This window comes from Pan troglodytes, chromosome 13, assembly GCF_028858775.2.
Source record: "Pan troglodytes isolate AG18354 chromosome 13, NHGRI_mPanTro3-v2.0_pri, whole genome shotgun sequence".
Lineage (NCBI taxonomy): Eukaryota > Metazoa > Chordata > Mammalia > Primates > Hominidae > Pan > Pan troglodytes.
This window is the reverse complement of record NC_072411.2, coordinates 105,270,108-105,294,311: the sequence shown is the minus strand read 5'-3', so window position 1 is coordinate 105,294,311 and position 24,204 is coordinate 105,270,108. Positions and strand designations below refer to the sequence as shown.

Genomic DNA, 24,204 nt, shown 5'->3' with positions numbered 1-24,204 from the left:
CTGTAGATCCCTTTGTATAGGTCTTCCATGAGCAATGGATTTCTCCTAATTCCATTTTTTAATCTCCCTGTCAAAGTCAAAGAAATCCAAGTCTGAATTCCCTGCTTTACCATTTGTCTTTGAAGCAGTTCTTACATTACTGGCAAGATTGTTGTGTATATTAGAGATAACACATACACAGCTTCTAATGTAATTCCTGGCAAATATATGCATACATTCATTAAATGCTGCTACTCATCCTCTACTTTGCCCCCCTTTCTGTTGCCATCTTACATATGCAGAATTATCTTCCTATATTATATTAATAGTATATAAAATTTTCTTCTTTTTGGGTCTCTGGGCTGCGCTCCTAGCTTGGGCTCCCTCTCCTCAGCTCTGAGAGGCCTTAGGTGGTTCTGGGGCAGCCTCTGTTGCCTGTGACCTGCAGGCCCTGCAAGATCCCTGGGCAGGATGCCGGAGCATGCTGGAAGCTGGAACATGGACTCAGTGACTTTTGAGGATGTGGCTGTAACCTTCACCCCTCAGGAGCGGGCGTTGCTGGATTTTTCCCAGAAGAAACTCTTATAGAGATGTGACGCAGGAAACCTTCAGGAATTTGGCTTCTACAGGAAACAAATGGGAAGACCAGAATGTTGACGATCAAGTCAGAAAATATGGGAGAAATGTAAGTCATATGGTAGAGAGACTGTGTGAAGGTAAACAAAATAGTCAAGGTGGAGAAACCTTCAGCCAGAATTCAAATCTTAATCTGAACAAGAAAGTTTCTACTAAAGTAAAACCATGTGTATGCAGAATGTGTGGAAAAGTCTTCATATGTCATGCATCTCTTCACAGGTATATTATAACTCACTCTGGACACAAACTATTTGAGTGTGAGGACTGTGAAATGAAGCCATATAAATGTAAACAATGTGGGAAAGCCTTTAATTCTCTCACAGGTGTTTGAAGACACATGGTAATGCACAGTGATAATGGATTTTATAAATGTACAGCATGTGGGGAAAACTTTATTTTCCCCAGTTTATTTCAAATGCACCAGAAAACTCACACTGGAGAAAACAACCCTATAAATGTAAACATTGTGGTAAAGACTTCAATTATTCCAGAAACTGTCACAAACATGAAATAACTCATAGTGGAGAGAAACCCTATGCATGCAATAAAAGTGATAAATTATTAGCTTCTTCCTACACCCTTCGAGAACATGAAATGATTCATACTGCAGAGAAACCCTATAGATGTAGAGAATGTGGTAAAGCCTTTACAACTTCCAGTTTCCTTCATAAGCATACAAGGGCTCACAGTGGAGAAAAGCCTTAGGAATGTAAAAAATGCGGTAAATCATTCACATTTTCCAGTTCCCTTTGATGATATGAAAGAACTCAAACTGAAGAGAAACCCTTTGGATGGAAGTAAAGTGGTAAAGCCTTCACTTTTCCCAGATCCCTTCAACAGCATGAAAGAAGTCATACTGGAAAAAAACCATGTGAATGGAAGAAATGTGGTAAAGACTTCAGATGTTCTAGTTCTATTAGAACAAATGAAAAAACACATAGTGGGATTGTGAGGAATATTGGAAAACATGCAATTTTCCCAGTTCCCTTTGAAAACTAAGAAAAACTCATACTGGGGGAAAAATGAATGTAAAAAAACTGGTAAAGTCCTCAGTTTTCCCAGTTTCTTTCAAGGACATAAAAGGGTTCACAATAGAGAAAAACTCTGTAATTCTAAGAAATGTGGCAAAGCCTTCAGTTTTTCCATTTTTCCTTGAAATATGTAAGAAGTCAGTGGAGACAAGCCTTATAAATTTAAATGTGTGGTAATTTCTTTAGTTCGTAAGTTTCATTTGATACTTAAAAGAACTCATTTTTGAAAAATTCCTATAAATGTACAGAGTGTGAGAATACCTTCATTTGTCTAACACATGTTCAAAGATACATGGTAACAAACTGTAGATGGACCTTATAAATGTGAGAGCACTCTGGATTGGAAGCACAGTGGTCTGGAAAATACAGAAATGTTTTCAAATTTAACAATTACTTCAAAAGTTTTGTAAAACTCTCACTAGTAAGAAATTCTATAAATGTTGGTAAATTGGAAAGCCTGATGTAAATTAATGCTCACAAATGCACGTAAGTGGAATGTTATTATAATTATATTTTGCTTATCAGCGGTTCATTGTTAAAGAGGGTCTCTGTGCTTTTGATTTCCACTTTCGCAAGAAAACATCGATGTGAAAATTCCGTAGATATTCTTAGCAATGCTACATGAGTTTAATAGGTAGTGGTTTTTTAAAAAATTAAATTAGTAAAATTCTTCTCTCTTAAGTGTGTTGGATCTCTGGGTGAATTAAAATGTATTCCTATACGGAGGTAATTTTAATTTTTATGTAATTTTTAAAGTTCTCTGATTAATGGGCCAGTGAAAAATGTGTTTTTGTTAATATTTGGAATTTTCTGACTGGCCTCATCTGGCAAGTTTTGGTTATCCATATATGTTTTCTACTTTATATGGGAAAATGACTCTTTTTTGGTGTAATAATCTTTATTATATTTTCCTTTTTAATAGTTATTATCAAAAAAATTTTCTTCTTTTTGACTTTCAAAAACTGTTTTTAGCTACCAATTTTATTTAATTTGTTATCAGAGCTGCCTTTTTATAAATCTTCTCTCCCCATCTTTAAATTCATTTTGCTCTTATTATTAAAGATTCCTTTAAAAGCCTCTCTTCTGCCATTTTCAGACTGATTTTATGTTCCTTTTTCTGTATCTGTCTTGCTGTCTATAAAGAAAAATTATGTCATTGTTTCAAAACTTAAAATGTTCTCTTAGATTTGCCATTGCTGACAAGTCTAAGGCGGAGGATAGAGAAGTAGCAAGAGTAGGAGGAAGAGGAGGAGATATACTTTCCTTAGAGAAATCTCTGGCATACATGTCAAAACAGGGGGAACACTGATTAGTTAGAACCAAAGTGCTAATGAGCATAAAGGCTACAGATGAAGCACTGTTAAGTGTCTCTTTGTACTTTTTTTAAAAAAAGACAGGTCTCTATAGCTAACTGAAGCCGTGAACTATTGGGCTCAATCAGTCCTCCCACCTCAGCATCCCCAGTAGCTGGGACAACAGGCATGAGCCATCACATCTGGCTCCCTCTTTGTATCTTTAAAGACTCATAAGCAGGGCATAAGCAGAGATAAAAGGTAGTCACGGCACTAACTGACAACTATTTCTACCCATTCTAGTCACATGGTAGACTTTAACTTGGCCCCACTGTAGTAGATGGGGACATGTAATCACAGTTCTGGACAATGAGTTCAGAATGAAAATGACATGTGTCATGTAGCATGACCAGACAAGACAAGAACATTAAATTGCCAATTTGACACCTTTCAAAACTTTTTCTCTCACACATGGTGACCAGCAAAGGCTAAAATGCTGGCTGCTCTGTTAGCCTGGGATCTTTAGTAGCTCTGATGAGTAGAGGCTCTCTGCCTATTCACAAAAGACAGACAACATGAAAAAGTAATAAATCTTTTGTTATTCTATGCCCCTTGTTTGTTACTGAAGCATAATTTATTCCTCCTGTCTAACTGAAATTTTGTATCTTTAACCAACATTTTTCCAATCTCCATCTCCCAGGATGTATTCTGATTTCAATAAAATATTACATCACTATATAGAACATACAAAAGGTGTTACCACATAGTATATATAAATGTTCTCTCAGTTATCAATTCTTCACCACCATCTAATGGTATGGTGGCTATACTACCATGGGAACCCTGAAAAGCCTACAAAAATAATTTAGTAATGAAATGCTGCAATCGTGTTGCAGGAAGTAGAAATTATTTACAAATGGGTCATGTTAAGTTGAAAATGAAAATGGAAAATCTTGAGGAGATTTAGGAGATTTAAAAAAGAGGTCTGATTGAGAGTGATGAAACACTTCTTTGTAATCTGTGCCCACAGGTAAGAATGATATGTGACTTTAAAATTCTTCTCTTTGAGTTCTGTACTGGTAATTCAGCTATTGTCACTAAGCTACCAACCCACCCTTCTATATTCTCTCTGCTTTGTGATGCTGCGGCAGGCATCATGCAAACTTTCTTTTTCCAGCTGCCTCCCTTTTGGGCTCCCTAATAGAGGGTACCAGATGAAGCGTGGAAGAAAGAGAGCAACGACTGGTTCCACATTGCTCTTTTTCTCTATACTCATCAGTATCACTCCAGCAAGAATTCTTAATTGTAGTAATGGCAGTTGGTTCCTGTCTTCAGCTTATTTTTGGCAATCCCAGAATGAGCCTCTTGACTGCTCAAGAGATATCAGCACCAGCTGTGCAATGCTCCTTCCTCAGAGGTCTGAACCTCAGTGCTGTAGGGCCTCTTCTCCAAAAGTCTAGATTCTGATAACTCCATTCTCTTCCCTTTGTTCCCATAACCCCAGGGAAAGTAGCTGTTTCCTAAAGTCAGTGTCCCACCTTTGCTTTGTCAATTCTCTAATATTTATCAATTTCCTTGTATTAGATCCTCTCTTTTAAAATATCAAGTGTGAGGAGGCTGGGTGCAGTGGTTCATGTCTATAATCCCAGTATTTGGGAGGCTAAGGCGGGAGGATTACTTGAGCCTAGGAATTCAAGACCAGTCTGGGCAACATAGTGAGATCTCGTGTCTAAAAATAAAAATATTTAGTCTCGTTTATGTTTTCCTTATGGGATCCTGATGACAGAAGCTCTACAATTAAAAGTAAATGGACAAAGGCCGGGCACGGTGGCTCCCAGAACTTTGGGAGGCCGAGGCAGGCAGATCATGAGATCAGGAGATCGAGACCATCCTGGTCAACATGGTGAAATCCCGTCTCTACTAAAAATATAAAAATTAGCCGGGCGCAGTGGTGCACTCCTGTAATCCCAGCTACTCGGTAGGCTAAGGCAGGAGTACTGCTCGAACCTGGGAGGCGAAGGTTGCAGTAAGCTGAAATCATGCCACTGTGCCACTGCACTCCAGCCTGGCAACAGAGCAAGACTCTGTCTCAAAAAAACAAAAAAAAAAAAAAAAAAAGAAAAGAAAAAGAAAAAAGAAAAAAAATGGACAAAATACTGCTAGAAAGCATTTTCGAATTATAAAGTATGTTTTTTAAAAAATAACTTTTCTTGAAAAATATGTATACTGTATTTGATGCTACTATGCCTTTAACATTTCTTATCAGATTATTAGTATTCAAAATTGCATTGCAAAATACAAGTTCAGGGCATATGTAATTATTCAGAAGCAGAATTTATCACTAATTCATTCCCTCCAACATATTTCTCTAGCTCAGAGTTAAATCTGTGGGTCTTATATACTTCTTTCCAATTGCTTTCATAGAGAAGACCTGCTTTGAAGAATCAAATATATTATGACATTCAGGTTTTAAATGAACGTTATTATTTATAAGACATACCCTGAAATTCTATGTCTCCAATTCCGATATGGATCATATAAGCTTTCACAAAATGCCAATGCGTGGATCACAAATTCTTCAATACATGTCTGATCTGCCATTTCCTTCTCTTTTTTTTTGCTTTTTAACTGAGAACAAAGTTAAACATAAATTAAAGACATGCCTTACTTATCATCTAACAATAAGTCATTTGTATTCAAACAAGCCAAACTTTCCCTTTGAGACTAAGAGTCATTTAATCATATGGACTGGATACAGCCACTAAGATTTTAAATATGTCCTACGATAGCTTTAAAATAAATAGCCAAACACCTTTTGAAAAAGTAATATGTTTTCAGTAAGAAGGATATGTGATAAATAAATAATACATAATAATAACAAATTGTATCATTTTAAAAGCCACTTATAAAACACTTAAATTTTTTTTTTTTTTTTTTGAGACGGAGTCTCGCTCTGTCGCCCAGGCTGGAGTGCAGTGGCGCGATCTCGGCTCACTGCAAGCTCCGCCTCCCGGGTTCACGCCATTCTCCTGCCTCAGCCTCCCGAGTAGCTGGGACTACAGGCGCCCGCTACCACGCCCGGCTAATTTTTTGTATTTTTAGTAGAGACGGGGTTTCACCGTGTTAGCCAGGATGGTCTCGATCTCCTGACCTCGTGATCCGCCCGCCTCGGCCTCCCAAAGTGCTGGGATTACAGGCAAAACACTTAAAATTTTAAATTAAATAACAGTATATATAATAACTACTTGTCTATATTTAGGTAATATGTACAAGATTTCTGAAATATGCATTACCCAACAATAAGTTTAAGTCTCTTCTCAATTATTACCTCATCTGAAAATATTTAACTATACTAACTATAATACAAAAAATAGTAGGCCAGACAATGGTGGCTCATGCCTGTAACCCCAGCACTTTGGGAGGCCGAGGCGGGCAGACCACCTGAGGTCAGGAGTTTGAGACCAGCCTGACCAACATGGAGAAACCCCGTCTCTACTAAAAATACAAAAGTTAGCCGGGCGTGGTGGCACATGCCTGTAATATCCAGCTACTTGGGAGGCTGAGGCAGGAGAATCACTTGAACCTGGGAGGCAGAGGTTGTGGTAAGCCAAGATCGGGCCATTGCACTCCAGCCTGGGCAACAAGAGCAAAACTCCATCTCAAAACAAACAAACAAACAAACAAAAAGTAAAACCTAGTTGCTCTCAGTAAAGTGACAAAAAAGATTAGTTCACACCTACTTGCTGAATATAGAGTGTTGTCATGGTGATGACATAATTAATGTACGAGCAAGTCCCAATTTCTTCCACATTTGATAGATTTCTGTGAGAAAAAGAGACTTTAATTTTTTACATAAGAATGGTGAACAAAACATATGTTCATGAATTCAGCTTGAATTATGAGAACACATGCTGGCAAACAAAATGCAAATGACATTTATTAAAACATAAAATCAATATGGTTATATAACTGCTTTCCCACCAACTGTGAACTATAACTCAAGCAGCATTTAACTACTATAAACAGATAATGTTTAAAAAGTATATGCTGATTAGCATCTATTTATTATTGAAAATTGGAAAATATCACAAAGTAGAAACAGAAGAGAAAAAATAAACACCAATATCTTGCAATCTAAAAATAAGCAACTACGTACATCTACATTATTTCCTTACAGATTTTTGTCCCTATGCAGATTCTTAGTTTTCTTTTTTGTACATACTGTTTTCATTATAACATGTGCACTATAATCATTTTCACTTTGCTTTTTGAATTATGGTTTCCTTTTAAGGATGTCATATTTCCTCAACTACATTAAAAGTCCTTGAAAAAGGGCTAACAGCATCTTTACTTACTCTAAGACGGCACAGTATCATATTTTGTTTAAAGCAGTGGGTTCATAAGTGCTTAGTGTTTAACTAAAATATGGTCCCTCATTTTTATTCCCTTTTTATAAGACTGAGGTAAAACAAGACAATATTTACTATACCTAAAATCTTTCCCTTGACATAATAAAAGAGCAACGTTCATTAATTTTGTTATGAGACATTGTGATCTTGTAAAACATATATCTTAAAATCCAGTAAATGCTAATTTTAGAAAAATTAACAGAATTAACAGACTTCTTCTGGTTTTTTTTTTAAGAGATGGGATCTTGCTCGGTTGCCCAGACTAGAGTGCAGTGGTGCAATCACAGTGCACTGCAGCATCAAACTCTTGGGCTCATGCAATCCTCCCACCCCAGCTTCCTGAGAAGCTGGGACTACAGGTATGTGCCACTAGGCCTGGCTACCTTTTTACATTTTTTGTTGAGATGAGGGTCTCACTTTGTTGCCCAGGCTGGTCTTGAACTCCTGGGCTCAAGCAATCCTCCTGCCTCAGCCTCCCAAAGGTCTGGGATTACAGGTATCAACCACCACACCCACCCAACCAAAAGACTTCTTAATGTAAGAAGTCAGACTGGCATGACAACTTGGAGAAAACAGGGTACAGGCAGAGGCAAAATTGGAAGCCTCTGCAAGAATTCTGCTTCCAATAATAGTGGACTAAGATCAGTCCTCTCCCTGAGAACAACTAGAAAACATGGACAAAATTTTTTTTAAAAATCTGTTTAAAGGCATGAGAAAATTAATAAGGAAGTGAAAAATTACAGATCCAAGATACAGAACAAGGAAACACAGGAAGAGATGAGACCTGCATTTAGATCCATTTTTGCACTCATGACTTCTACCAGTCCTGACAGAGGTAGATGAAACAATGAGAAGCTGCTGATTGCATCTGACAGTCTCACAATGCTGAAAAGGGACAAAAACTAGAATTCAGAGCCCGAAAATAACTGTCTCTAAGGCTGTGGTTTAAGATCCCAAAAGACAACACTCAAGAAGTAAAGGTGAAATGAAAATAGATTAGTAGTCACAGAGACTAAGTCCAAGTCAGCTCAATCATTCACTGTATTAGAGGGATCCTACTTTTCCAGAAACAAATGTATATTAACTGAGAAGAAAGACAATATTATCCTAAAAGTATCTCTATGATTTTTCAAAAACAATAACCAACACTTACTCAAAAATAACAACTCACATGAGAACGCGACACAAGTTTGAAAATCAAAAGAAACAATACACAAAAGAAACAGACCCACAATTTGAGCAAAAGAAAAAGAAAAAGAGGTTGGGTGTAGTGGCTCATGCCTGTCTGTAATCCCAACACTTTGAGAGGCAGAGGCAGGAGGACTGCATGAATCCAGGAATTCGAGACTTAGCCTGGGCAACGTAGCAAGACAATAATTTAAAAAAAAAAATTTTTTTTTTTTTTTGAGACTGAGTCTTGCTCTGTCACCCAGGCTGGAGTGCAGTGGCATGATCTCGGCTCACTGCAACCTCCGCCTCCTGGGTTAAAGCGATTCTTCCACCTCAGCCCCCCAAGTAGCTGGGATTACAAGCATGTGGCACCATTCCCAGCTAATTTTTGTATTTTTAGTAGAGACGGGGTTTCACCATGTTGGCCAGGCTGGTCCAGAACTCCTGACCTCAAGTGATCCACTCGCCTCGGCCTCCCAAAGTGCTGGGATTACAGGCGTGAGCCACTGCACTCCGCCAGCAGGACAATAATTTTTTTAAAACAATTGGCCAGGCATAGTGGTGTGCCTCCCAGCTACTCAGGAGGCTGAGGTGGGAGGATCACTTGAGCCAGGGAGGTTGAGGCTGTAGTGAGCCATGATCATGTCAGTACACTCCAGCCTGGAGTGTACAGATGGAGCAAGACTCTGTCTCAATTTTTTTAAAAAAGCATAATCCATGAAAGAAAAAAGTTAAGTCAAACTTCATTAAAATTAAAAGCTTCTGTTTTACAAAACACTAGTAAAAGAATAAAAAGGCAAGTCGCAGACTATCAAAAAATATTTGCAGACCAGATACCTGCCAGACACAGTGGCTCATGCCTGTAATCCCAATATTTTGGGAGGGTGAGGTGGGAGGATCGCTTGAGCCCAGGAGTTAGAGACCAGCCTGGGCAATATAGTGAGACCTCATCTCTACAAAAAATTTAAAAAAATCAGCCAAGCATGGTGGCATGTACCTGTGGTCCCACTTACTTGGGGTGGGGGGGACTAAAGAAGGAGGATAACTTGAGGCTGCAGTGAGCTGTGATCATGCCACCGCACCTCAGGCAACAGAACTCACTGCACCTGGGCAACAGAGTAAAACCCTGTCTCAAAACAACAACAACAACAACGATGACAAAAAAATCCCAGATACCTGATAAAGGAATTACATCTCAAAACAGTCAAAGATGTCTTAAAACTTAATAAGAAAACAATTCGATTTTTAAAAATGAGCAAAAGATCTAAATAGACACTTCACCAAAGAAGATACAAATGGTATATAGCCATATGAAAAGATGGTGAACATCTTTTGTCATTAGGGAATTGCAAATTAAAACAATAAGATACTACAAACACCTATTAAAATGGCTAAAATATAAAAGAATAGTATAATCCAGTATTGGAAACCATGAAGAGCAACAGGAACTCTCATTCATTGTTGGTGGGAATGCAAAATGGTATAGCCATTTTGGTAGACAATTTTGCACTGACAAAGCTAAACATAAGCTTACCGTATGATACAGCAATTATACTCTTCAGCATTTACCTAAATGAGTTGAAAACTTATGTGTATGCAAAATCTGCACACAGATGTTTGTAGCAGCTTTATTCATAACTTCCAAAAACTGGAAGTAACCAAGATGTCCTGCAACAGGGGAATGAATAAACAAACTGTGGTATGTCCATAAGTAGAGTATTATTCTGTGACAAAAAGAAATGGGCTATCAAGCTACAAACACATGGAGGAGGACCAGGTGCGGTGGTTCATGCCTATAGTCCCAGCACATTGGGAGGTCAAGGCGGAAGGATCACTTGAGCCCTGGAGTTTGAGACCAGCTTGAGCAACATGGCAAAACCCCTTCTCTACAAAAATACAAATAAATAAATAAATAAATAACTGGGCATGGTGGCATGTACCTGTAGTCTCAGCTACTCAGAGGCTAAGGTGGAAAGATAAATTGAGCCCAGGAGGTCAAGGATGCAACGAGCCCTTATCAAGCAGCTGCACTCCAGCATGGGTGACAGAGTAAGACCTTGTCTAACAAACAAACAAACAAACAAGAAAAGTCATGGAGGACCCTTAAATGCATATTGCTAAGTGAAGGAAGCCAGTCTGAAAAGGCTACATTCTGTATGATTCTAATTATGACACTCTGGTGAAAGCAAAACTAAAGACACCATTAAAATATCAGTGGTTAAGCCTCATTCTAGATGAGAATGGGTACTGCTGATCATGGTGTCCAAAAAACTTAATGTGGCTAAATTGAGACACAGGCTATGCTTCCATCACAGTACACATATTGCAGTGGTGACAATGAAACCTGTAACATTTGGTATGCTTATGATTAAAAAAAAAAAAATCAGTGGTTGACAGAGGTTGGGGCGGGCAGGGGTATGGGGTGTGTGTGTGTGGGTGTGTAAGGAATGAATAGGTGGAGCACAGGCCATTTTTAGTGTAGGAAAACTATTCTATATGATCCTATAATGATGATTATGTCAAATTTATATATGACAACATAAATTAGTCAAAACCCATGAAACTATACAACACAAATAGTGAACCCTAATGTGCACATGGACCTTAGTTAATAATGTATAAATACTGGTTCATCAGCTGTAATAAATGTATCATACTAATGTAAGATATTAGTAATAGAGGAAACTGAGGGGTATGGGAAAGGAGTATGTGGGAATTCTAGATTTATATAAAAACAGCTCTAAAACATAAAGTTTATTAAAGTTTTTAAATGGAGCTTTAAAAAAGTAAAGTGAGGTCTCTGGAAATAGAAACATGTTCTGTGACTGGTAGCTATTGAACATTAAATTTATTATAAGAAACTATCTACTACCCAAAAAATTTTTTTTCAACCAAAAAATTTGTTGAGCATTTCAGTGCTTCCCTCTATTACCAAAATCTAAACATAATGAATTGAAAACAAATATCTGTAGGATTTTTGATTTCAGCAAAATTGTAGTAGGTAGCTAGCAAGAAAATATAGCAAATTATCAGAGATCAACTTATGTCTTACTACCTGAATAAACCCTTTCCCTTTAACCTTTTTTTTTTTTTTGAGAAGAGTCTCGCTCCGTCACCCAGGCTGAAGTGCAATGGCATGATCTCGGCACACTGAAACCTCCGCCTCCCAGGTTCAAGCAATTTTCCTGCCTCTCAGCCTCCTGAGTAGCTGGGATTTCAGGCACCCGCCACCATGCCTGGCTAATTTTTACATTTTTTTGGAGAGACAGGGTTTCACCATGTTGGCCAAGCTGGTCTCAAACTCCTGACCTCAAGCGATCCACCTCCTCGGCCTCCCAAAGTGCTGGGATTACAGGTGTGAGCAACTGTACCCGGCTGTATCCTTCAACCCTTATAATTCTTGTATTATTTTTCCAAATTTTAAGGATGAGGAAAAACACACAAATAAAAACATGTCTAAGGCTCTGGGAGAGCATAAATTAGGGGTGAAATGTTTTAGCAATTATTGATCAATCATTCCATAATTCCTGCAAAGGCAATGAGAAATTAAGCCAAAGGTGACTAAGAGGTAAATTAAGTCCCTATTCATCCACTAATTAATTATAAAATATTTATAAAACAAATAATGTACGTTTTAGAAAGTGGCTTCCAAAAAGAAAATAGATTTAAAGATATAGAATGTAGCTTCCGAAATGAAGATAGGTTTCAAGAGGAATATGAACCAATAAACCAATGGTTCTTGAATTCTTATATGCAGATGCCCCTAAACCAATGGTTCTTGCATTCTTATATGCAGTGCCCCTAAACTAATGGTTCTTGAATTCTTATATGTAGATGAATGTGGAATGCCTGAAAAATCCAGATTTTGAGCCCTTTTGAAACAGAATTTCCATAAGCAAGGCTCAAGCTCTATATTCTACTAAGTTTCCTTGTTGTTATTCATGCATACCAAAATGTAAGCACCACAGACCTAATTTATAAATGTGGGAAATATGATAACCTACAGGATAATTATACTTTATTTGATAAAATAATAAAATGAAATATCTGAATGATTTATTTTCACAGATAATAACACAGAGTAATAAAAATGCATATACATTTACAGGTGAGAACCATATGAAAAATACTGGTACAGTAATTTCTTGCTGAAGAAAAACTGTCATTGACTTTAATATAATTTTTTTAAATGTTGGCTAATGTTGCTATAACTAGGTATAGTAACTAAAAGGATTTCCAACATACTAACAAACCACAAGCCTATTCCAAAAAGTGCACTTACTCTTTAAAGCTCCATATCAACTACAAACATCACTAATAATAAATAAAATTAATTATTATTTTGGTAATGTAACAATTATATTAAAACAGATAATTAGCTTATTTTTTCTTTTCTTCTTTTTTATTTACTTAATTTATTAAAGTTCTGGGATATGTATGCAGAATGTGCAGGTTTGTTACATAGGTATACACATGCCATGGTGGTTTGCTGCATCCTTCAACCCATCATCTACATTAGGTATTTCTCCTAATGTTATCCCTCTCCTAGCACCCTACCCACCAATAGGCCCAGTGTGTGATGTTCCCCTCCTCATCTCCATGTGTTCTCATTGTTCAACTCCCACCTATGAGTGAAAACTAGCTTATTTTTTCTACTAGATACCTGCAAAGAATAATGAAGAACTTGACAAGCAAAATTGACAAGGCTTGCTGTTGTTCCTCTAACCCATCTGCCATTTTCTGAACACATTGTAGAAGCTGGATCCTCAGAACCTGCAGAATATTATCAGGAAGCAGAGATATTCCTGGAGGCATATCATCTACCCTACAACAGAAAGGGAAAAAAATAAGAAGCCTGTTGAAATACAAGAAGAAAATCTCTGGCATTTAAATGAACTTCATTTTCAGCCCAAATCCTAAAGAAGCTCTTTTATTCATTCCAGATACTCTGTGCCTTCTCGTCTGCAACACAGATGTAGCACATGATGATTAGTAACTAGATTAGTAACTAGAAGTAACTAGATTAGTAACTAGAAGATTATTAGAGCAGAGTGGTTTTTCTTATTTCAGAAGAGGCTTACTAAAGAGAGAGACAGACTATTTGATATCTTCAATTGTACTATTTTTAATGAAAATATTTAGAATAAATTATGTTCCACTTAAAAATACTATGTATACTAAATACTGTGTATAGCAGTGTGCATACCATTTCTAAAAGAAACAATAACTGTAAAGTAAAAATGAAGTATCTACATAACTAGTTTAATATGTCAACTGTTGGCCAGGTGCAGTGGCTCACGCCTGTAATCCCAGCACTTCTGGAGGCCGAGGTGGGTGGATCACGAGGTTAGGAGCTCGAGACCAGCCTGGTCAACATGGTGAAACCCCATCTCTACTAAAAATACAAAAAATTAGCTGGTTTCATTGTATCATTTTACCAAATAAAGTGTAATTATCCTATAGGTTATCACATTTCCCACATTTATAAATTCGTCCCAGCTACTCAGGAGGCTGAGGCAGAAGAATCGCTTGAACCCGGGAGGCAGAGGTTGCAGTGAGCCGAGATTGTGCCACTGTACTCCAGCCTGGGTGACAGAGTGAGACTCTGTCTCAAAAAAAAAAAATTTGTCAACTGCTTTACTAAACATCATTGTTTTAGTATAGACTCCCCAAGCCATGTGATCGGAAGAGGGAGAAAAGATAACCAGCAAAAGGAAAGAAGAGAGATAAAAGGGTATTAAAAAAAAAAAAAAAAAGGAAATGTAGAGCTCTGAGCATGGGCATCAACAGAAGACTTTAAAAAGTAATATATCAACATTTTGTGACAAATGGTTTCTATGTAAGACTATATGGTTCTTTAAGGGCAAATGCCAACATCAGACATGAGTGGTTCCTCTGGTGTTTCTTTCATAATAAAAACCCATACCTGGATTCAACGTCTAAAGACATGGGTACTAAATCTCACCTCTGTAACATAGAGCTGATCATTTAACCTTTGAAGTTCCCTATGGATGCTGAAGTACCCAACCTCATGAAATAATAAATCTGTGTTCCGAGAGGAGATGGTTTTAAGTGGGCTACACAGATGAGCACAAGAGATGTATGGAAGGTCACTCCTGTGGTCACACAACCAAAACCAGAGAATACCTCCCTCCCTCCCCATCAAAAATCAGTGGCTTAAATAAAACCCTATCATCTCTGGGGATGGCAGAAAATCCAAAGCATAACAAAGCATGGATATCTTTTTTTTTTTTTTTTTTTTTTTTGAGATGGAGTTTCGCTGTGTCGCCAGGCTGGAGTGCAGTGGCGCGATCTCGGCTCACTGCAACCTCCGCCTCCTAGATTCAAGGGATTCTCATGCCTCAGGCTCCCGAGTAGCTGGGATTACAGGCACGTGCCACCACACCCACCTAATTTTTGTATTTTTCGTAGAGACGGGGTTTCACCATGTTGGCCAGGATGGTCTCAATCTCCTGACCTCGTGATCCACCCACCTTGGCCCTCCAAAGTGAGCCACCATGCCCAGCTCAAAGCATGGATATCTTACCAGCCTGAAAGATGTGGGCTTAGAATCAAGGCATGTTGAGTCACAGATAATGAAAAAAATGCAGTATTTCTTATAAACCTGTTTCTGGCCTGAGGTCTATACCTGGTTGAAACCTATGCCAAATCAGCTAAGAAATAGAAAATTGGCTGGGCAACATAGCAAGACTTCATCTCCACTGGAAAAAAAAAAATTAACCAGGTATAGTGGTATATGTCTGTGGTCCCAGCTACTTGGAGGCTAAGGCAGGAGGCTCACTTGAGCCCAAGAGTTTGAGGTTGCAGTGAGCTATGATCATGCCACTGCACTTCAGCCTGGTTGAGACAGAAAGACCATCTCTCAAAAAAAAAAAAAAAAAAAAAAATAGAAAGAAATAGAAAATTGTGACTGCAACTTCTCTCACCATTATAGAGTGTTCAAAGAGATTTTTACACCATACTTAAAAATTGCTCCTAACCTGAATGGGTAGACAATTCCTGTGCTGCCACAGAAGGCATTACAGCAGAGGGACCTGCAGAGAGAGGTTAATATTTCCAGGGAAATGAGAGATAGGAAATATCCTGGCAAGTCCAAAAGACTTGTGGAAGACCTGAAGACATTGACCTAAGGAGAAGGACAGTAGAAACACAACTGAAGGGGCCAACATCTTAGAGTTCATCTAAAAAATGGAAGTAATCATACAAGTAGTATGTTCTATCAATATTTAATATTCTGTTAATATTTTAATAAAACAGATACAAAATAAAATTTTAAACATGAATGAAAAAATACCCATTCTCATGTAGGTTGCCAGTACATGACAGGTGGTTGCCAATACTTCTACAGGCAACTACATGTCTACTTGTATGTGTTTTTTTTTTTTTTTTTTTTTTTGAGATGGAGTTTCGCTCCTGTTGCCCAGGCTGGAGGTGCAATGGCGCAATCTCAGCTCACTGCAACCTTGGCCTCCCGCATTCAAGCGATTCTGCTGCCTCAGTCTTCTGAGTAGCTGGGATTACAGGCATGTGCCACCACACCCGCTAATTTTGTATTTTTAGTAGAGACGGGTTTTCTCCATGTTGGTCAGCCTTGCCACCACGCCCACTAATTTTGTATTTTTAGTAGAGACGGGGTTTCTCCATGTTGGTCAGGCAGGTCTCGAAATCCCGACCTCAGATGATCTGCCCACCTCGGCCTCCCAAAGTGCTGGCATTACAGGCAGAAGCCACCGCATCCGACCTATATGTCTACTTTTTAAGGAATGGTAGAGCTTTCGATGTGAACTGCTGTGGTCTGAATGCTGGTATTCCCCCAAATTTCATATGTTGTAAACTAACTCCCAATGCAATAGTATGAAGAGGTGAGGCATTTAGGAAGTGATTAAGTCATGAAGGCTCTGCCCTCATGGATGGGATTACTGTCTTTATAAACAGAGTGAAGGGAGTTGCCCTGCCCCTTCCTCTGTGTGAGGACACAGTATTCATCCCTCTGCTGTGTAAGGACACAGCAAGAAACAGAAGACAGGCCCTCACCAGACACCAAATCTGCTGGTGTCTTAATCTTAGACTTCCCAGCTTCCAGAACTGTGAACAGTAAATATCTACTGTTGTTCTTGGCTGGGTGTGGTGGCTCATGCCTGTAATCCCAGTACTTTGGGAGGCCGAGGCGGATGGATCACCTGAGGTCAGGAGATGGAGACCATCTTGGCTAACACAGTGAAACCCCGTCTCTACTAAAAATACAAAAAAAATTAGCCGAGCGTGGTGGCGGGTGCCTGTAGTCCTGGCTACTCGAGAGGTTGAGGCAGGAGAATGGCGTGAACCCAGGAGGCAGAGGTTGCAGTGAGCCAAGATCGGGCCACTGCACTCCAGCCTGGGCAACAGAGTGAGACTCCGTCTCAAATAAATAAATAAATAAATAAATATCTACTGTTGTTCCTTAAAAAAAAAAAAAGTTTCTAGTTCTGTAATCTGCAATTTTTTTTAAGAGATAGGGTCTTGCTATATTGTCCAGGCTGGTCTCTAATTCCTGGCCTTAAGCTATCCTCCCACCTTGGACTCCCAAAGGGCTGGGATTATAGGCTTGAGCCATTGTGCCCAACCTATAAAATTTGAGTATCAACTGCCGTATTTTACAGGGGTCTCAAACCAGAAGGTTAATATACATTTTCAGCTGTGAAATATTGAAAGATCTATAAAAATGTAATATATTTTAAACATGCTATCACTAAAGCTTCAGAATCTTTTCATAAGCCACTGTATACTAATTTCCTATCCCTTTAAGAAAAATGCCCAAATCTGAATGGAGCTCCCTAAAGCATGCCTATGATTAAATGACAATTATACTTTATAGTTACCTCTTCTTCAGCTTATGCTTAATATGAAGTATTGCTAGTATTTTTACACTGAGTAAAAGGCTGTTTAATTAACTATATGCAGAAAAATCTGAAGCACATAAGTAGTCACATGTAGAATACAGTTAGCTTCTTTCTGAACCATCCTACAACATAAATTAAGAAAGTGTTTTATAAAATGAACACCTGATTGTAATTAAATTACACAGAAAAAAGCCACAAAGCATATTATAAGGAATGCCAAATTCTATAACCCAGTTACAAATATTTCATTTTAGTTGGGGCACCATTTCACTTGTAGCTTTGGATTCTTTCATTCTCTTATTTATAGGTAGTACCAGAAAATATCTCATTAACATACATATATACATATATTTTTTTCCTGCTAAAGGGCTAAAAAGAGGTAATCTAAAAATAATATACAAAGATTCAGATATAACCAATTTTCAAAATTAAGCAAAGCTATTCCTCCTCACTTTTCCAAAAACATATGTCAACAAGAAAGAAAACATTCAATTTTCCAGTATTTTATCCCACTTATTTAAAAGAGTATTTCCTTGTCCTTGGTCATCCCATTCTCTATATGCACATTGGTTTTAATAAATAATTAGTCAAAAAATCAGCTTCTAAAAAATGACTAAAGAGGACAAAAATTAGCTCCTCAGAAAGATTTTTTTTAATTATAAAATTGGGGCTTGGTTGAACATGCCTTATAGATAAAGTTGAAATTTTTGGCCATGTTCCTAATGTTATGAGCATTTAAGGACTTGGAAGCATTTTCCCACCTCTAGGACTTTACTGTTCAAAATTCTATGCTTCTTTTGTTGCAGTTTCCCAAATTCCACAAATCTGTTCCATTCCTCTGTTTGGCTCTTGAATGTCTACTGTAAACCAATGGTTGTCTGTGTCTACTACAGGAAGCAGCCTAGGTTGAAGTTCAAAGGCTTTATATTCTAGTAAAAGCCATCTCTGCTTTACATTATGAATTCTCTAAGGTCAGTTTACTTTATATGAGGATTAGCCATATGTCTCTTATCTTCAAGGTGATTTGACTAATTTCATAAAATATCTTGTACGTAGCATGTACTTACAAATCTGAATGTTTTCTATTAGAAAAATTAAATTCATGTTTCAGTTTTTTGACAAAAACATGAAACACAGTATTAAGTAAACAAACTATATCACAAATACAGCAATGCTCTTGGCGTTCTTCATGTTACTTTAAACATAGTGGCAATATAAGTCTACATAATGTTTTTGGAAACAGTGTCCCAAGAAAGGAGACACTGGTAATGTACGGATGATAACAACTGCACCTTAGAAACTTTAGAAGTCTTCATTCTAATATTCCAAACATTTAAAGGCTCATATCCTAACTCTATAAAATTCTTAGCTCCATGATTTAAAGCAAGCTATAAATTATTAAAACAGAAGTACTTCTAAGCACAAATCATAAGAATATTATTTTATTGGTAAAAAGTAGTAATAAATAATTTTATTTTGAGAAAAGGTCAAGAGTTAATACTCCCTAAACTTTATAAACCTAACATGAATAATATTCTAATGAGGAAGACATCTGAAACTGGATTTATAAATAACGAAGTACTAGTCTTTTTTTTAGTACACTCACATCCTTACTTGAGTTCAGTATCTTGGTCCAAAGCTCTAGCCACATCTCTGGATTATCACAATTATCTCTTAACTGGGCTCCTTGCCTTCAGTCTCAACCCTCTCCACCAGCCACTAAAGTGACTTTGAAACACAAACTTGATGATCAAGACACTCTACACAGAAAATTTTTCAGTAGCACTCTTATTTTCCATAACAACAACAAAAAAGTCAAAGTCCATTTGTATCGCATGCATGGTACCTCATGATCTGGCCCCTATTTGATTCTCTAGACTCAATTCTCCTTTACTACTTCTGATTGCCTACCTCTATCCCCAAAATGCAAACACTTTTCCTCCTTGAAGATTTAAGTCTCCAGATACTCTTTCTCATCATCAACCACCATCCATTCCTCCCTTCTCCCCTCAACACATTTTTTTTTTTTTTTTGAGACAGGGTTTCACTCTGTCACCCAGGCTGGAGTGCAGTGGCACGATCACAGCACACTACAGCCTCAACTCTCTGGGCCAAATCGATCCTCCCACCTCCGCCTCCCAAGTAACTGGGACTACAGGTGCACACCACCATTTTTAATTATTTGTAGAAACGGGGTTTTGCCATGTTGCCCAGGCTGGTCTCAAACTCCTAGGCTCAAGTAATCTGCCTGCCTCAACCTCCCAAAGTGCTGGGACTACAGATGTGAGCCACGGCACCCGGACAACACTTATCTTAAACTGGCACTCCTTTTGTGGCTAGATGCCTCTCTCCATTTTTCTTGCATTTTACCCCAGGCAATCTCTCTTACTGAACAACTATTAGGCCTTCAAGATAGCTTAAGATATAGAAAAAACTTTATCTAAAAAGTGGGCCTGGGAAATGGTATGGAAGTGGGGAGTGGTGGTGGGTGGAAAAATGAAAGATTTGTACTTTCAGTAGTACTTTTCCATAAATTTGAATTTTTCCATTTTATGATTTTTAAATCTAGTTTCTAAAAATCTAAACACTTCACCTCCTCTAAGATGTTTTCTAAGGTCCTACTGTAAGGCCAGGAATGAAAATAAGTTTCAACTCACATGCCTATTGTATAATAAAGAATATATATCTGGTCTTTGTCCCAGTTTTCTGGCACATAGCTTCAAAAACCCTTGAGATTTTCTGAGTGATATTCAGAATGTCTTTTGTTATTCATAATAAGCCCTATGGATTACACCTGAGTCTATGCAAATGAAGTGACTCAAGGTAAGCCCTTAGTTTGAATAGAAGGCTGCTCCTATCAGAAAGACCAAGCATTGGCCAAGGGGCAGTGGCTCACACCTATAATCCCAGCACTTTGGGAGTCCGAGGCAGGTGGATCATGAGGTCAAGAGATCGAGATCATACTGGCCAACATGGTGAAACCCTGTCTCTACCAAAAATACAAAAATTAGCCAAGCATGGTGGCGCGTGCCTGTAGTCCCAGCTACTTGGGAGGCTGAGGCAGGAGAATTGCTTGAACCTAGGAGGTGGAGGTTATAGTGAGCCAAGATCGTGCCACTGCACAGCCTGTCGACAGAGCAATACTCCATTTCAAAAAAAAGAAAGAACAAGCATTAATTAGAGGGCTGGAACTTTCAGCCTCACCACCACTTATACTTCTAGGGAGAGGGAAATTGAGCTCAACCACATAATCAATTATGTAGTAAGACTCCAATAAAACTCTGGACACCCAAAACTTGAAGAGCTTCCTGATTAGTGAACACGCTGATGTTCAGGAAGGGCAATACACCTGACTCCATGGGGAGAGGGCGTGGAAGCTCTGCCTCCAGACCCTTCCACACCTTGTCCTATGTGTATTCATTACAATAAAGCCGTAATCACAAGTATAGTGCTTTCAGTGAGTTTTTCAAGTCAGTGTGGTGAGTTACTGAACTTGAGGTGGGGAGGAGGTGTGAGAACCCAGAATTTATAGCCAGTTGGTCTGAAGTATGGGTGGTCCCCAAGACTTGTAGTGGCTAATGTCTGAAGTGAAGGCAGTCTTACGGAGGACTTTGCCCTTTACTTGTGGGATCTGGTAGTTAGTGTCAGAAATGAAGTGTGTTGCAGAACACCAGTTGGTAGTGTCCTAGAGAAGCAGAGTTTTCTAGAAGCCAGGTCTGGCATCATCAAGAAAGACTATTGTCATCAATTAGCTATGTCTCTATGAGAAAAGGGTTATTCATGAGTATCAAGAGGGTAACATAATTGCCATCCTTGTAATATGTCATCAATGAAATCTTTGTGCCAAAAATGAAAAACTCATCCAGGGGTTACAAATTACCGTTTCTACATACCTGGTAGGCAGCTTTTCAAAGTCAACGTCTAAAAATTGTTCATAGCTAGAAACAAAAGTGTCCAACCACAGCTTCAGGTAATCTGGATCTTTCTGAAATAACAAAACCATTATAATATTAAGTATGCCTATCAGGAAAAAAAAATGCTTCTACACCTATTAAGCAGATACCTAAAGAATCAATACTATGAAATCTCCAAGTGATATTTAGGAGGACATATGTGCTGTTTTAAAATGTACATTAAGTATATGGAACTCTCAAATGGCTTCTCATGTCACTCAAAGAGCTAAAATCTTAACAATGTTCTATAAAAGTTTAAACAATTTGCCCTCCCATATCCCTGTAACCTTGTCCACTGTTACCCTGTACTATACTGGCCTTCTGGCTGTTTCCTGGGACATGCCAGACATGCTCCCACCCTAAGGACTTTGCACTGGCTGTTTTCTCTACCCAGAACACTCTTCTCCCAGGTGTCTGAATGGCTACTCCCTCATCTTCTTTTTTTTCTGGACAACTGAACATTTATTTATGTGCCTTTCTTCTTATGTGTATTTCAAGTCTTTTCAAAACAAGGCCCCAGGACTCTCCAGATTAAATTATGTCCCTGGGCTTGGTCCATTGCTGTGGGAGTCTTAGGGAGCCTTGTACAAATGCTTGAGTTACTCATTTACCAACAATAAACCCTAGGATAGAAAATGCAACAAAGCAGGACTCCTTCCATGGCATGTGCTGATTTCTGACGAGGCAGCAGCCAATACAGAAAACACTGGACTTTTTCCTTAGAACTGGACTGTGATGAGAGGTGCTTGCCATGAACATAAGCCACTATATTTTAACCCTTCCTTTCCGATTTTTGAAGATAAGGCAGGGAATAATCTTCTCTGAAGATACCTGATGATAATTCCCCCCAAAACAAAAACACATGCTTCCACTGCACTGTGCTTTCAAATATTCTGAGTCTTGTTCAGCTGGCAGATGAGCTGACTGATGCATTCACCCCGATAGCCATGTGAGCCCATCTCCTTGAGGAAGCCCACTATATTTTTGCTATATAGTGGAGGTTGCAGTGAGCCGAGATCGCACTACTGCACTCCAGCCTGAGCATGATGGGTCACCAAAAGGTGGAAAGGGAGCAAGAACTATGAGATCTCCTGGAAATACTTCCCTGGGAAGGCAATTTCATGAATGAGGTCTTCCAAGCAAATGTCACCAAACTTCTCCAGGTGCTCCTCAATCACTGTGTTGTCTGTCAGAGGGATGGTCTTATTCTTGACCTTGGCTTGTTCATGTTTCAAAGTGAGTTCCCGCACAGACTTCAGATTTGGAAATCCCCAGGTCACATAAGTTTCCACTATAAGCAGCATTTTTAGGTTCTGGGGGTTGACTTTTACAAAGACACCACTAAAAATTTTCTTCAGGCGAAGTCTTACAACGGTTCTCTCCACCGGTAAACTCATGCCATTAATCCTTTTGATGTGTACAACAAAGGCCATGGCATGTTTATCTGGCAATTCCAAGGCATGAGGTCTCACTTCTAGTTGTCTGAGATGCACCTTGTCACATTTCTGCCTCCAGGAATCATGTAGGAATGATTCCAGTCGCTTAAACCTGAGCCTTTTTCCTTTCCTCTGCTCCTTCTTTGCCAAAAGTGCCTGCTTTGCCTGAGTGGCTTTGAGGGCTTGATAAGCCTTCCTCTTTTTCAGGAGATTTTCTGGAACCAAATGGATTTTTCTTTGCTCTTGCTCTGCCATCTTTCTAGTGTTGAAGGACTGATCATGCACAACCCCACCCCAAGTCATTTTTTAAATGACATATTCTCAATGAGGCCTATTTTTACTCCTTCTTAAAACCAGAAACCTCACCACCCCTTTACCTTACCTTATCATGTTCCCTCCACCATGGTCCTTTATCACCTTTCATCTATAATTTACTTATCAGTTTATTTTTTGTCACTTCCCCAGAATACAGGTTTCACAAGTGCAGAGATTTTCATTTGTTTGTTTACTAATGAACACCAGTACCTTAAATAGTGGCTGGTACTGAGACAGTGCTCAATAAATACTTGTTCCATGAATTAAGAGTAACATGCATAAATGAAATCAAACTGGAAATGGATCATTAACGTAAACATAAAAACTGAAACCCAAATTTTCTAGAAGAAAATACACCAGGCACAGTGGCTCATGCCAGTAATTCCAGCACTTTGGGAGCCCGAGGCAGGCGGATCACCTGAGGTCAGGGGTTTGAGACGAGCCTGGCCAACATGGCGAAACCCCATCTCTACTAAAAATACAAAAATTAGACAGGTGTGGTGGTACAAGCCTGTAGTCCCAGCTACTCGGGGGGCTGAGGCATGAGAATTGCTTGAACCCAGGAGGCGGAGGTTGCAGTGAGCTGAGATCATGCTACTGCACTCCAGCCTGAGCAACAAAGCAAGACTCTGTCTCGGAAAGGACAGGACAGGACAGGACAGGACAGGACAGGACAGGACAGGACAGGAAAGGGAAGGGAAAGGAAGGGAAGGAGAAGGGGAGGGGAGGGGAGGGGGGAGGGGGAGGGAGGGGGAGGGGGAGGGGAGGGGGAGGGGAGGGCCAGGGGGAGGGGAAGCGAAAGGGAAGGGAAGGGAAGGGAAGGGAAAGGAAAGGAAAGGAAAGGAAAGGAAAGGAAAGGAAAGGAAAGGAAAGGAAAGAAAAGGAAAGGAAAGAAAAAAGACAGGACAAGACAAGACAAGACAGACAAGAAAGACAACATTAGACTGAATCACTTTTCTACCTGGGGATAAACAGAGGTTTCTTAGCTAGGACAAAAAAATCATAAACTGAAAAAGAAAAAAAAGATAACTGGTATTAATCAAAATTTAAAACTTCTACTCATCAAAAGACACTATTAAGAAA

General features: G+C 38.8%; 2 protein-coding genes and 1 non-coding gene across 19 annotated transcripts in view; 1 reads left to right on the top strand and 2 right to left on the bottom strand.

Moving 5' to 3' along the window:
* Positions 1-24,204, bottom strand: part of NBEAL1 (neurobeachin like 1) — a 210,354-nt gene that overhangs the window by 162,025 nt on the left and 24,125 nt on the right. For 11 of the 17 annotated variants that reach the window (XM_054680089.2, XM_009444030.5, XM_525997.8 and 8 more), the window contains exons 3-6: positions 21,311-21,402; positions 13,181-13,342; positions 6,679-6,760; positions 5,439-5,566 (exon numbers count right to left, since the gene is read on the bottom strand). In XM_054680089.2, coding sequence (XP_054536064.1) covers positions 5,439-5,566; positions 6,679-6,760; positions 13,181-13,342; positions 21,311-21,402 — 464 coding nt within the window. Of the gene's footprint in view, positions 1-5,438; positions 5,567-6,678; positions 6,761-10,051; positions 10,186-13,180; positions 13,343-21,310; positions 21,403-24,204 lie in introns of all 17 variants that reach the window. The other 6 variants (XM_063791573.1, XM_063791574.1, XM_063791572.1 and 3 more) reach the window with 3 other exon arrangements.
* Positions 10,739-10,872, top strand: LOC112208489 (small nucleolar RNA SNORA1). The gene has a single exon (XR_002942967.1). It is a non-coding gene; the product is annotated as a small nucleolar RNA SNORA1 (small nucleolar RNA).
* LOC107973893 (ribosomal protein uL30-like) lies at positions 21,825-23,460 on the bottom strand. Its single transcript, XM_054680095.2, has one exon. It carries the CDS (start codon positions 23,107-23,109, stop codon positions 22,450-22,452), a length of 660 nt encoding a protein of 219 aa, XP_054536070.1. The 5' UTR covers positions 23,110-23,460; the 3' UTR covers positions 21,825-22,449.